This window comes from Salarias fasciatus, chromosome 23 (assembly GCF_902148845.1).
Source record: "Salarias fasciatus chromosome 23, fSalaFa1.1, whole genome shotgun sequence".
In the NCBI taxonomy this organism is placed as follows: Eukaryota; Metazoa; Chordata; class Actinopteri; order Blenniiformes; family Blenniidae; genus Salarias; species Salarias fasciatus.
This window is the reverse complement of record NC_043766.1, coordinates 24,561,894-24,575,523: the sequence shown is the minus strand read 5'-3', so window position 1 is coordinate 24,575,523 and position 13,630 is coordinate 24,561,894. Positions and strand designations below refer to the sequence as shown.

The window sequence follows — 13,630 nt, the reverse complement described above, 5'->3', positions numbered from 1 at the left end:
GGCCTGTCTCACAATTAAATATGGCACAGTACGGTTGCCAGATTTAAGTATTCAATCCTCCTTTCAAACCTCTGTGCAGGTACAACCAATTGGCTAGGTCAGGGGTTTAACCCTTCAATATGATGTTCAATTAATCTGATACAGGTGACTTTATGTTGCTGTTTTGACTAAAATAATACATGACATGTACTTTTAAAAGTGTCAGGCTAAAGGAATTCAGTGTCATTTTAATGGATAAATAGTCACTTTAAATAGTGTGGGTTCACTTTGAGAGTCCACATGTGACCCAAAGAGGCTTTTTTTGTATCATTTACAAATGATAAATGCCTGAGGAGCAGTGGTCTACAGAGTGTGGCACAGCTCCTCATACCATTCTGTGGGTTATTACACCTGCACATCTTTTTAATCAATGAGTGTATTACAACCTGTCAGAAATAAAGTCAGCAGTATCCATTTGACTATGACGGATCACAATTCCAGACATCTAAGTGCAAAGTTATATTCACAATACTCTTTGAACAAATTCGCGAATTTCCCAACACTCATAAACGGAATCCCAGCATACAGATGGGAATACTTTGACATCCCATGAATGACATTCATACCTCGCTCTATTTAAACCTGGCAACCCAAATGCTCCCGTGTCACGCGTGGCTCGATCTCGTTCCGGGGTCTACCGGTAGCTCGTGAGAGGCGGCTACTTTGAAGTGCGATTCATTTCACCCTCCTTGGCGTTTCTCGCTAAGCGTCTCCAACATGTCAGTCAGCGACATCAGAATAATTAAATAGTTATTTTTTCTCCCTCTTTCTGATTCTGTAATCGTTGTCTCATTTCCTCATATTTATGGGAAATCACGTCCGAGCAGTATGTTAATACCTAGAGCGAGTATTACCTGCCGATTCTGACATAATATATATCTTAATTTCTTAACTGTATGCACCTCGTAATCTGTAGTGCGCCAGTAAGTATATACCAAATTATGTACGTTTTGCGGCAATCAAATTGCGACAAAAATGTTTGTCTCGAAGAAATAATCATATGTTAGATATATGAACTTATGTGTTCTGACAAATAATCGTCAGTAAGAGAATGTTCCAAACTGAGGTTAAAAAAATTATTTTAAAAATATATATATACTCGACTGCATGTGGCGTTTGCAAGATAAACACCAGACAATGGCTGAAGCCTCCACGAGATGGCGATATTAGCCACTGAGTGCACATTACTTCATAGTCAGATGTGTAAAGGAACTGCAAATCTTGTCTGCAAAGTGTGTCTTTTTCGTTCGCCAGAATCAGTTAACACGGGAATTATATATCAGTTATATGTTTAATCATAACCTCATGAAATATGAAGTATCTCACATCATTTTCTTCATATAAAGAAGTTCTTACAATGTACCTGCTTAACTGGCATTATGTGGAGTGGCTAACACTCTCTTCTCATAGTAATAATACTATAGTTTGGGTCTGGGGAAAACTGCTCAAAAGGAAGTTTACATGCTCTTCTTTTTTCCCAGTTTTCCCAGGGTACCACAGATTCTCTCATCAAGAGAACTCAGGATGTACTGAAGGTCATGGTTTTTTATGTTTGTTTTTAATTTTCCAGTGCATTTAACACCATCCTGACATCTCTGCTAAGCTGAAACTACAGAAAGCAGGTGTCGACCGTGCCTTGAATGAATGGGCATTGACTGCCTCACCAACGGACCTCGGTATGTGATGCCTCACAGCTACATCTCAGATGTTGTGGTCTGCATTGTAGAAGTTCCTTAGGGCACAGTACTCTTTCCTCTCCTGCTCTCCCTCTACACACCTCTTGTGGACTTCCTCCACAACTCAGATTGCTACCACTTCGAGAAGTTCTGTGATGATGCAGCCATCGCTGGACATGTGTCAGAGGGGAACGATGGAGAGCATAGCGAAGCCAACACTTCATTTGTCGACTAATGTAACCAGGACCATTTCCAGATCAATTGTAGAAAGACAAAGGAACTGGTGATAGACTTCCACAGGACACCACAGACCTTCACCTGCCCTGTATAAGAGGGGTTAAAGTCAACTCCATACTGTCAAGGAAGCTGAGATCCTTCAAAGTCTGCAGGAGTCTACTAAGGACATTTTCTGACACAGCGGTAGCATCTATTATCTTACATGCTGGTGGTGCTTCTCCAGAATACAAAGAGACAGGCTGATCAGACCGGTCTGGAAGCGCAGCTCTGTCCTCACAACACCCCTGGAGACCTGTGTGGATGAAAGGAGGATCTTAGCTAAGCTGAGATATATCATGGACCATGTCTTTCCCTCCCTCCACCACACTGTGGAGCTCTAACCAGCTTCTTCAGTTGCAGACTGCTTCAAAAATCATCCAAGAAGGAGCAACAACAGGGCTTATCCTCTGCAATAAGATTGTATAACACTGCCGGTCCAACACAATCCACTGTGAATTACTGTAAATATGTATAATTTCCCTTCTTGAAAATGTTTCTAGTGTGTCTATCTGTCCTTTGTTTTGTTTATTTTAACGGATGGCTGATGATGGACTGGTGACCTCTCATCAGTGTCAGCAACAATAGACCTCAGGCCCCTCGACTTTAAATTGTATATGGTTGGTAAAGATAGATGGCTGGAGCTAAATGCCCTAACAATAAACCCTGGTTCCTTGTTGTGAAAAAAAAAAAAAGATTTGGGGACTTCTAGTGAGTTGTCTATCCATCCATCCATTTTCTAAGCCACTTCATCCTTTTCAGAGTTGCGGGGGGCTGGAGCCAATCCCAACTGCTGTGGGCGAGGGCGGGGAACACCCTGGACAGGTCGCCAGTCTGTCGCAGGGCTGACACTTACAGACAGACAACCATTCACACTCACATTCACACCTCGGGGCAATTTTGGGTGACCAATTAACCTGACATGCATGTTTTCTTAGTGAGTTGTGTGCTTTGGAATTCATAATTTTTACTTAGAATACTTAAAAGACAATTTCAATATTGCTTAGTCTTCGCCTGTAAGTAATTATGGTAAGAATTATAGCCAGTTTTTCCTTAACCAGTCTCTTTTAACAGGTAGTAGGTAGGTAATAGGTAGTTGAAAGAAACAAAGATCAACCCAAAGTTATTTGTGTGTCTATCTCATCACAGAATCAATACTTGAATGCGCCAGTCCACATTTTTTGCTCCAGTTCACTGCGGTAGAGAATGCTGCTGTGTAAAGCAGCACTCAAACCAAAACAGCAGCTATTTTACATTTTACAACAGTCTAAAATATTAACCAGACTTTATTTAACACTTTTTTGTTTCCTACATAATTACATATGTGTCCATTCGTAGTGTTTATGCCTTTGGCGGGAATGTGAAATGCAAACAGCCCTGAAAAAAAAAAAAAAAAAAATTGAATGAGAAGGTGTGTCCAAACTTTTGACTGTAGTGTACATGAACTGATCAAAGGTCAGGAACAGCTGATTTGGGTCACTGGGGGAAACAACAATGTCATCCTTGTTGACTATACAAAGTGGAACTCTCATAGTCTGTTTCATAATGAGAAAAGATAACAGAGATAACCTTAGATAGGTCATTTCATACTTTGATCATAATGTGCTTCACTTTTATGGTGGCAAGTCGGATTTTGTAAGGTTGTTATAATAAAAAAAAGTGAAGCCATGAAGTAATCTTATAGCCATGAAAGTCAAATAAACCAATCTATAAATTTTCTGTCTTTATTCTATCATATGAGAAAACTGAGATTTACTGCAATAGAGTTGTAGACAGCTAAACAAGAAACTGCGAGGACAAACACTTAAGCCTTTTGGAGAGAGTCAGCGTCATGCTTGGATCACCCACGGGCCAATAACCCGCTACTTTAACCTATTACCTAGTGAAATCCTCACAGACACACAGACACACACACAGCAGTTGCCAGTTAACACTAGTTATGTGACCTACTTAAAGCTGTTCTTCATCATAACCAGTTCAGAGCAAAAGCCAGCAGTGTTGTCTGTGTGAATTTCCCACATAGTTTTCATCACGGGTGCCGTTTTACTTAAAAAAAAAAAACTTCCCTCCTAATCCACAGGAAAATGAGAAGAGGCAATGTTTTCTGTAAGTTATTTATCAAAACGTCAACAGAGTGGTGCTCGTCTGGCAGTTATTGACCATGTCTTTTTTCACCTTTTGTGTGCTGCTGTGGTCATAATGAAGGCTGAATCGAAGTTTTGAACTTGTGCAGTATTAAAAAAGTTGCAGTAAAAGTGTGTTTTTAACAACTGTCTGAGATCACCGCTTTCACAAATTTTTTTTTGTTGGCAACTAACAATGTTAGTTTCTCTTCACATTTCTGGTTCAAAAAATGTTTCAGTTAAATGTTTTATTTCATCTGTTGCGTTTCAGCATGGAGGCATACTTCAGATCACTTCCGATACTAAAAGCATCAAAATATGCCACAACATGAGTGGGATGAAAGAGAAACTTTTATTGATGTAAGACATTAAGAAACAAAAATCAGGTACAAAGGTGACATTTATCAACAACATAATTACATTTTTCCAGCACATTCAAAGAAAAACATGGTTTGAGAAGAATATTGCCAATATAACAAAGACCTTGAAATAGAAAACATTTTCAACAATATTAAAAAAAAAAAACTTGAATAAAGCATGATTTTATTGAAATGTCATATGACTCAAAAACTTAAAAATCAAGCAATATTATCACAAATGCATCTCGATATTTTTGCATAGAAGAAAATACAACATTGTTAAACATTGAAAACATTTGACTCAATCATATAATGAAACAGCAAAAAAAAAAAAAAAAAAAGTGATAATGTACCTCCTCAAATGAATGAGCACAAATTGACTTCAATCACAACATTGTAGTATGTTCTTTCATGTAGAGGTGCATTTATTTAAACATTAAAGTTTATGGTGATGGTGGTCTGGCTTTACTGTGCAGGCAGATACCCTTTAATGTTTTCCAGCAGTGCGGCCGGATCCTGCAGGATGGCTTCAAACTTGCTCTTGTTCATGTAGGCGACCAAGCCCACTGCAGCAACAGACATCAGCAGGAGCCACTTGGAGCTGGAGCTCTTCTCATTGGGCACATCTCTGAGCCTGGTCTGCATGGGCTCAGCCACCCTTTCCCACTGAGTGGCGATGGCGTTGCGAGCTCCAGCCCACTTTCCCGGACCTCTCAGGCGATACTGGTACGGCGTGCAGGGGCCAAAGATCACGCTGAGTGCCAGTCTGGGCTCCGTCAGCATCAGTGAGAGGAGGTTGGGTCGAACTCCCAGAAGGTCGGCGATTTCATCCATGTAGGGGATGTAGTCCACCTGGATGGTGTGTCTTGAACTGGTGACGTACCTGGAAATGAGGTGAACATATGCGGAACAGCAAGGCAAAGATCAGAACCTGAACTTTAACGAACACAAATATACTGCAAGTGAATTCACTTTAGTACCTTCGAGCCATTGTTTCCTGCTTGTATTCGATGTCTTTCAGCATTTCTTCTTTTGGAGGAAGCGTTTTGCAGCCTGTTTGAAAGGGGACGTAGTTAAGTTTTCTGTAAAGACCTTGGTGAGGACGGCTTTTCTGTTATTACCTTTGAAGACTCGTGTGGCCCACCGGGCCTGCAGCTCAGAGATGGGCATGATCGCTCCCAGCGGCTGCACGAGGCCGATGACAGCCAGCGTAGGACGGGTCAGCTCAGGGGGGAACACGTACTTGTACAGAGAGGCTTGGTTGTTGGACACCGAGACCACATGCGAAGCCAGGAATGGGTAGGAAAAGGTGTAGCCGGTAGCAAACACCTACATAACAGAAAATCACGTAAGACTACTTTCTGATTGTATGCAAGTGCCCGAACACACAAATGATGAAAACCTACCACCAGGTCCACATTTTCCACGATGCTTCCATCGTCAAACTCCACAGAGGAACCGTTGAACCTGCGGATGTTGGGTTTCACCTGAACGGTTCCAGACAGGATCCGGTTGGGAAGGTCATCGTTCACAGTGGGATGCTGGCTGAACACTCTGGAAAACACAAAATCACAGTGGAGACAAACTATTGGAGAAGAAGGAACGGACCCAACAGAGATATTTCTCAATGCTTATAAAGGAAAATTGATCTCAAGGAATTTTCCATCTTTACAAAAGGACACAGGCATATCAAATTAAGGTAAGAAACAGAAGCAAAGATTCAGTCAGCTGAAGATAATTTGCTAAATATTTTTAGGACAGTATTCACTACCTTTAGTTCAGATCTTTGGAGGGAATTCACCTGGAAGAACGCTCTAACATTCTTTGTAACTCCCAGAATCAGAAGTTCACAGATCAATAGCCCACTTCAAGGATATTGTTGGAGACAGCGCGGTAATTTGGCTGCTGGTCATTTTTACATATTCTGAGAATGTCCCTTAATTTCACCTGTTGTTACAATGTTAACTTTAGAAAAAATAGCAACTGAAAAAAGCCAAAACAGCTATCTATTAAAGCCATTATCAGCAAGTAGCAAAAAGGAAATAACCAGGAAATAGCTCAGCAATGACAGTCTGACCATTTCAGAAAGAATATAAATAGCTGAATAAATTCGCAACATGGAAAGGTGAACATTTAACCCTCAGACACAGTACCGGAAAACGAGACCAATATTGGAAGAAATACAGGGACTACATGGTGAATTTATATTCTGTGTAGAGTATTATTATTATCTTTGTCTTTTTTACCTTTTTGCTGATGACTTTGTGGACTGCACAGAGATACTTTGTGTCATTGTGGATTTAAAAAGAGAAATGTGTCTGCTTTGATACCCCTAAGACTTGACCTGCCAGCCTGATACTCGCCGTACCTTTTCTATAAACAAAGCCCACCACTGTGTTTAGTTGCAGATGTCTGATGTACTGTTTCTGTGTGCATTTGTTCAGATTTGGGCTTCCCTTTGTTTATCCATTAAAAAAAATTAAATAGAAAGAAAGTAAAAAAAAAAAAAAAAAAATTCTGTGTTTCACCATCCTCAGTAAACAGGGAGGTAAACAAACTTATTCTGGGAAGAAAGAATACTTTAGTAATCCCCTTGTTCCACATTTACCCATCCTTCCTCTAGAATCCAGCCACATTAAGGCTTGTGTTTGCCAACCCTTATTAGAAGGTGCCATGGCTACCTGCGACTACGGAGAGTGAAAAGAGGAAACCACACTGAGTTTCATCCCTTTTCCTCAGAGAAGACAAGAACTAAAATCTCTTGCCCCCGATGTATCACTGATTTAAATGACATCAAGGATGGAGATTTAAGATAAATAAATTAATTCAAAAATTACATTAGAAGTTCTTGAACAGATACTTTACCTGTGCTTCGGCTTCAAATTGTACAGAGCGTGATCGAATCTTGTGTTCAGTCGGTTCTCAATGATATTGCAAAAATACCCAAAGGGTAGGGTTTTTCTGAGAAAATTGGTTGCTCTGTTGAACAGCAAATCAAGGGGGTAGCCGTTGTCTCCCACTCTGTTCAGAATCCAGGCCCCTCGGCGAGTGCTCAGGTACAGCTGAGGGGAGGGAAAACTGTAATCAGTAATTCTGCCAGTAACTTATTAAGTCTTTAGTCAGTGAGTGCTGTGCTGCTCACACTGGACAGGGTCTTCCTGGCTTCCTACAACAAAACGCTTGTGAACATGCTGTTAGAAAGTTATATGTATTTTTATGCAGTAAAAAGTAACCAGTTCACTTGTTTCTGTATTAGCTTTGTAATGTACCAGTCACATGTTCACCAGTTGCTCTTCTGTTTGCCCAAAGGCAGATGGGAAGGAGCTCGGTTCCCCAGGGCCCTACCTTGAAAAAGCTGGTATCCAAGACGGACAGACAACTGCATTCACGGTTGGTTTAATCTTTAAAAAATGTGAGTTTAAATGTGACCAGCTGGAAGTGCACTCAACAGCCGAGCTGCTTCTAATCACCCTGCAGCAGCGGTGTTTTTCCATGAGACATCTTCAGTGTGAGAACAATTTACCTCTCACCCACCTGTAAATATGGAGCTGCGTTTAACTGACCTGCTTGGTGACTCTGCTCAGCTCTACTGCTATGTCTCCTCCAGAGTTTCCTATTCCGATCACGACAACGTTCTTGTTTCTCCACTCCTCGGGAGTCTTGTAGTCCCTGCTGTGGAAATACTTTCCCGTGAAAGTGTCAATGCCTAAGGAAAAAGTAAAGACCCATTTGAGACTGTGTCGTGCATTGCTTCTTGAGTTCTGTTTTAAAAGCACATTAGAAAAAAAAAAAAACTTAACTGTAGCCATGAAAGACCATTACAATGACATAACATCATTTACTTTTGGCACTGTCATTTTAAAGTGACAGTCACTTTCATTTTGATGCAAAATAATTTCCTGCGGCTAAGTTACAATCAGCAGCCTTTGAACGAGGAATGCTGAGAAAAGTTACCTGGAAAGTCCTCCAGGGGCAGGTTGGGGTTGCAGTGATGCCCAATGCAGATCATCACAGCATCAAATATGTGCTTCTCCTTTTTGCCATCCTTGTTCTCCGTTTCAACATCCCACTGGCCGGACCTGGAGAAATCGGTCCTCTTCTTCACCTGCCAGACTTTAGTCTGAAACAAAGGAAGGCAGGAAATGTTTGGTGACTGAGATACATTCAAATATCTGTGTTGTACCTCAACCCTCCTTACTAAGAAAGTTACAGGGATAACATTACTGCTTTGCTGCAGAATGAAATGGATCCTCACATTGAAGCGTATGTGCTTGGTGAGGTGGAAGTGATCGGCATACATCCGGAAGTAATCCATGATCAGTGAGTTGTGCATGAAGTTTGGGAAGTGTGCAGGAATGGGAAAGTCACTGAAGCACATCATCTCTTTGGAGGTGTTGATGATGACCGAGTGGTAAATACTGGCTCTGCCCGGCTCTGGATTCTCCTGCAATTACAAAGAAAGGCAGACGAAGCATTCTGATGAAATAAACTGTATGAACAGAGGGTTGATCTAAACTGCACCTCGCACCACCCACCTTAAACCTCCACAGACCCCCAATGTCATCGCTGCTTTCAAAGCAGACAGGATCAAGACCCTCATCCAGACAGCACTTGATGCAGGCCAGACCTGTGCTGCCCGCTCCGATCACTGCCACACGACGCGTCATTCTTCAGCTCTGGGAGGAGAAACTGGACAAGACCAGACACACTGTTAATATGCACACAGAGATCTTAATCAGTGGTATCCTGCTTAGACAAAAGGTTTTCTTGGAGGGGCACTGGAGACCAGAAAGGTCTCAAAACCTCAAAAAGACTAAAATCCACAGCAGATACAGCAAATCGCTTATTGTCTTTATTTGAGTGATCCTGCAGTGCATGTGTGTGAGAGTGGGTGTGTCCATCAACAGTTCCATCTAACTGCCGTCAATCAGATAGGTAAAGAGGTCCAAAGTCTTTCTTATCCGTGGGGTTTACAAAGAAATCTTTATCTTATTTTTTTTCTTTTTTAAATAGAACGGTTGATTTGCAAGTTGATTTCAAATATGCATCAATATAGCATATCCTGCAGGACTGAGTGTGTGCTACTATTTCTTGAACCAGTTGACACTGAGATTACAGCAATGGTTCTGCCAGTGTGGTGACTTTCTGGCTTTTTAATGTTGCCCATGAGGAAATTTGTGGGTTTCTGTCCATGCAATAGTTGTGAACTCAGGACATAAAGTTTAATCACAGAAAAATTAATGTCCGTTGACAAAAATCGCACAAGAGATTTAGAGAGGTGTCCAAGGTTCCAGAAGCGAACATGTTCAGTCACATGTGGAGATTAATAATGATAATAAACATAGATATACATAAAAAAAAATCTAGAACCTAAAATCAAGCATAAGAAATAAAACTAAATGCAAAATCCTTAATCTATTTCTGTACGCGTTTCTGCAGGGATGGAACTAAAAAGCTATAAATAAACATTTAACTGAGAATAAACAAGTGAGGGAATTTTCCTATTTTTTAGCGCATGAATTCATTCACACGAGAATGCACTACATGTTATCTGTTTCTATTGCAATTTACTCAACGCTGAGCACGCCCACAGCTTGATTATATAAAATGATGACCATGATAAACACTTTGAGGTGACTTTTTTTTTGTAACTAGCAAGTTAATTTAAGATAGAGAAAATCCTTAATTCATACCCACGTTTGTCTCAAAAGCTTTCAATTAATAAATACTACATTGCCTTAGAAATGAAACTGGAGTTCAGATGTTTTCTTAAAATAACCCGAATAGAGAGTCTGTAATGCGCAAAGCAAATAAACACTGATAGTGACGAACAGTGTGAGCAGTTCTGAAAAACGTAGTTTTGAAGAGATAATAAACTCAACAAAATCCCGGTGACTACTTCAACATATGCCTCAGATACGACACCAAACGTTAGCAGCTTTCTGTTAGGAGAGACTTGGAAGAACAACTGAGAAAACACATCGTTTGCGCCCTGCAGAGAAAAACAGAAAGTCCTGTTTAAAAGTTGAATTGCTGCGCTGCAGATCGCAGTAACTGCTCCCAGTCTAACGGAGATGCTACTTTGCAAAAGCAGGGAAAAAAAAAACAAGCTGCAAACTACCAGCGCGAGCACTTGCGCTCCGAAAGAATTTCCACGGAGGAGCGCAGAGAAAGTTTGGAGCTCACCGTTTGCAGCCCGTGGAGAGAGACGTGCGCGCGGTCCTGTGTCTGCACGCAGACTGTGTGAAGAGGTGGGCGTTGTTTCTGTTTATCATCTGCTCCCCTCGACTGACCCTTGATTCTCTGCAGCGTCAGCGGACGGAAAGTCAAACAGAGTCCTCCCCCCTCCCACCAGCGAGCAGCAGCAGAAGTCTGCACAGATTAACCACAGCTGCGAGCTGCACATCGGCAGCGGAATATCGGTACTTCCGTACTGAGAGTCGCGGGGTTGCTGCAGCCCCCCCTGTCGGACAGTGCGGGACCTGCACGTGTGCAGCTGCAGAGCATTGTGGAGACATCAGTCTACACTGCTAAAAATATGTTTGAAATATTTTATTGCAACTTTGATTATCATTCTAACCCTAAACTCACAATCAGCATTCTTTGAGACTATATTTTTGCCTGGCCCTGTTACTCTTCTACTCCACCAATGTGAATCTAAACTACATTGAGAGTGTGTGGGTTTGTCTGATATGTATGTGTTTTTGAATGTGTGGACATATTTGTATCTACCTGTACATTTAACAATGCATAATTGCAAAAGAATATGCAGCATTATAGTGTACACATATATTCATTTTCCCAGCTGCTTGTCCTCTTCAGGGTTGCGGGTGCTGCAAGGCATTTCCAGTTTTGTATTATGGGCGAGGGCAGCCGACACCCTGGGCAGGTCGCCTCTCTTATCTCAGGGCCATCACATAGGGGCAGACAAACATGCACTCTCACATTCACACCTGGGGGCAATTTAGGGTCTTGACATGCAGGTTTTAGGAATGTGGGAGGAAACTGGAGTACCCGGACAGAGAGAACATGCAAACTCCACACAGAAAGGCCCTGGGCCTCATAGCACTCTTACTGCACTCTTGCTGTAAGGCAAGAGTGCCAATCACTAGGACACCCGCGGCACTGTCTTTTTAGTAGTTTTTAAATGAAATACATTTATGTAGTCTGCCACCGCGTTACCCTCACACACAGCATTGGCCAGGCTTTGGTGCTGTTTTTACCAGTGATGATTTTATTAGTTATCACATCTGAAAGGGGATCAACGATATCGTTTGTCAATCATTGACAGAGTCAGATTTAGCAGAGTTTCAATATGGTGCTCAGTGCCACCATCTTCAGTGTGATTGGTCAGCTGTAATGCCTCCCTATAAATCCTGAACATCATTGGTTTCCAGGCTTTGGAGCTTCCAGTAATCTGTGTTGGCAGATCCTGGAGGGTTGTGTTGGATATTTTTCAGACACACAGACTCCAACAGCACTGCATCTTCGATACTTTAGGTGTACTAGGTGTAATTTCTCAGCTTCTGTTTAGCCTTTCTCGGCTTTTTCTCTCATTTTCTTGCATGAGGCTTCAGGATCTGGATGTGAAGAAACTCATGAAGCTGATACTGACCACGCATCAGGGAGGAATCATGAGAAGAATACGGCTGCCTGATGTCCAGCAGCTGGCTTTCCCCTCACATGTTCAGATCACGGGCTTTGAAACAAAAGTTGGTCAGCTGGAACAGTACTGGCTCCAAAGTACAAACCGGAGTTTGTAATTGAGAGCTGCAGGCGTCTCAGGCGAGCAGATGGCTTTGGAGACGTGACTTTTAGCGTTCACTCAGGGTTAATTGGTGACTCAGAATGTATGTGAAGTACAACTGCTGAATTTTCTGTGTCACATACTTTTACACATTACCTCCGACTCTCTGCAGCCCCAAGCTGAACAAGGTTCCCTTCTTTTTTTTTTAAAGTGTTTTCAGTGCTAGTCTCTTCCTTATGGCTGAAAGTTATGGTTTTCTATCAGAATTTATGTTTTGGTTTTCAGTTTGATTGGCTCATCATGTCTGACCACACATCTCTAATTTGTTGGATAGGTGATTTTTTTTTTCTTTTAATCAGTGGTATCAGTTTTCTTTTCTGTCCGTCTATCTTCTTTGACACTTATCTATTTCAGGGTCACGGAGCGTGGAGCCAATCACAGCTAACTATGGTCAAAGGTACAGTGCACTCTGGGACGAGCCCCAGTGCATCACAGGAGAAAGCCACATTCACACCTTCAGGCAATTTAAGATCACAAATTAAACTCAAATATGTCTTCAGGACTGTGGGAGGAAATTGTAGAACCTGGAGAAAATCCATACAAATACAGGGAGAACATGCAAACTGTACATGGAAAATCCCAGCCTGAACTCAAACCCTGGCACAAATAACCACTACACCACTGTGCAACCCAGCACCCAAACAATGCTTGATAATTCAGTGGTTCAGTCGTCCTGCTGATTTTGAGGTGATAATGCTGAAAAGTGTCTCAATATTCAAAAAACTTGATTTATCCCACAAGGGGCATGTCATTCATGGCTTCCAGTGTGCTCTCATATTCATGCACACGCTGTTAGCACAACTCAATAAATAATCAATCATCAAGGAAGCTATTACACTTTGCACATAGGCAGAGGGAGATTTCTGAACACCAAGATAAAACCAGATACAATAAAAGGTAAGCAGCACAAAAGATAATAACAAGGCGGCACTATAAAACAATAAATACAAACAGTAAGAACAATGATAAAAACAGTAAACAACAGAAGAAATGAAATGTGTCCTCCTGATAAAATCACTTAGACATCACATAGAAGTCATTTAAAACAGGTGTGGTCTGTGTTGAAAGCCTGACAGCAGGAGGAATGAAGGAGTCTGAGGAGCGGTGTGTTTTTCTTTGGGGTGCAATAGAGCGGCTGCGAGCCCTGAGGTCCTCTGGCAGTGCCTTATTGTGTGTTCCTAAAGCCAGAACCAAGACTCATGGCGAGGTGTCTTTTAACTACTATGGCCCCCGCCTGTGGAACAGCCTGCCGGAGAACCTCAGGACCGCAGAGACCGTTGATATTTTTAAAGGGAGGTTGAAAACACACCTTTTTAATCAGGCTTTTAGCTGACCTTTTATAGTCCTCTTATT

General features: G+C 41.7%; 1 protein-coding gene across 1 annotated transcript; it reads right to left on the bottom strand.

Annotated features, from left to right (window-relative positions):
- Positions 1–4,456: 4,456 nt before the first annotated feature.
- LOC115382107 (dimethylaniline monooxygenase [N-oxide-forming] 5-like) lies at positions 4,457–10,851 on the bottom strand. The gene is made up of 10 exons (XM_030083761.1): positions 10,657–10,851; positions 9,006–9,159; positions 8,726–8,914; positions 8,425–8,590; positions 8,034–8,176; positions 7,336–7,532; positions 5,877–6,024; positions 5,592–5,799; positions 5,451–5,523; positions 4,457–5,353 (listed from the first exon to the last, which is right to left on the bottom strand). The coding sequence occupies exons 2-10, from the start codon at positions 9,135–9,137 to the stop codon at positions 4,936–4,938; spliced, it is 1,674 nt and encodes a 557-aa protein (XP_029939621.1). The 5' UTR covers positions 9,138–9,159; positions 10,657–10,851; the 3' UTR covers positions 4,457–4,935.
- Positions 10,852–13,630: the final 2,779 nt, after the last annotated feature.

What these genes read in the sequence shown, in the direction of transcription:
- LOC115382107 (XM_030083761.1), bottom strand. Translation starts at nt 9,137, where the DNA reads ATGACGCGTCGTGTGGCAGTGATCGGAGCGGGCAGCACAGGTCTGGCC. An exon ending in GGGGTCTGTGGAGGTTTAAG is followed by an intron (nt 8,915 to 9,005) that starts GTGGGTGGTGCG and finishes TTGTAATTGCAG; the next exon opens with GAGAATCCAGAGCCGGGCAG. An exon ending in CCAAGCACATACGCTTCAAT is followed by an intron (nt 8,591 to 8,725) that starts GTGAGGATCCAT and finishes CCTTTGTTTCAG; the next exon opens with ACTAAAGTCTGGCAGGTGAA.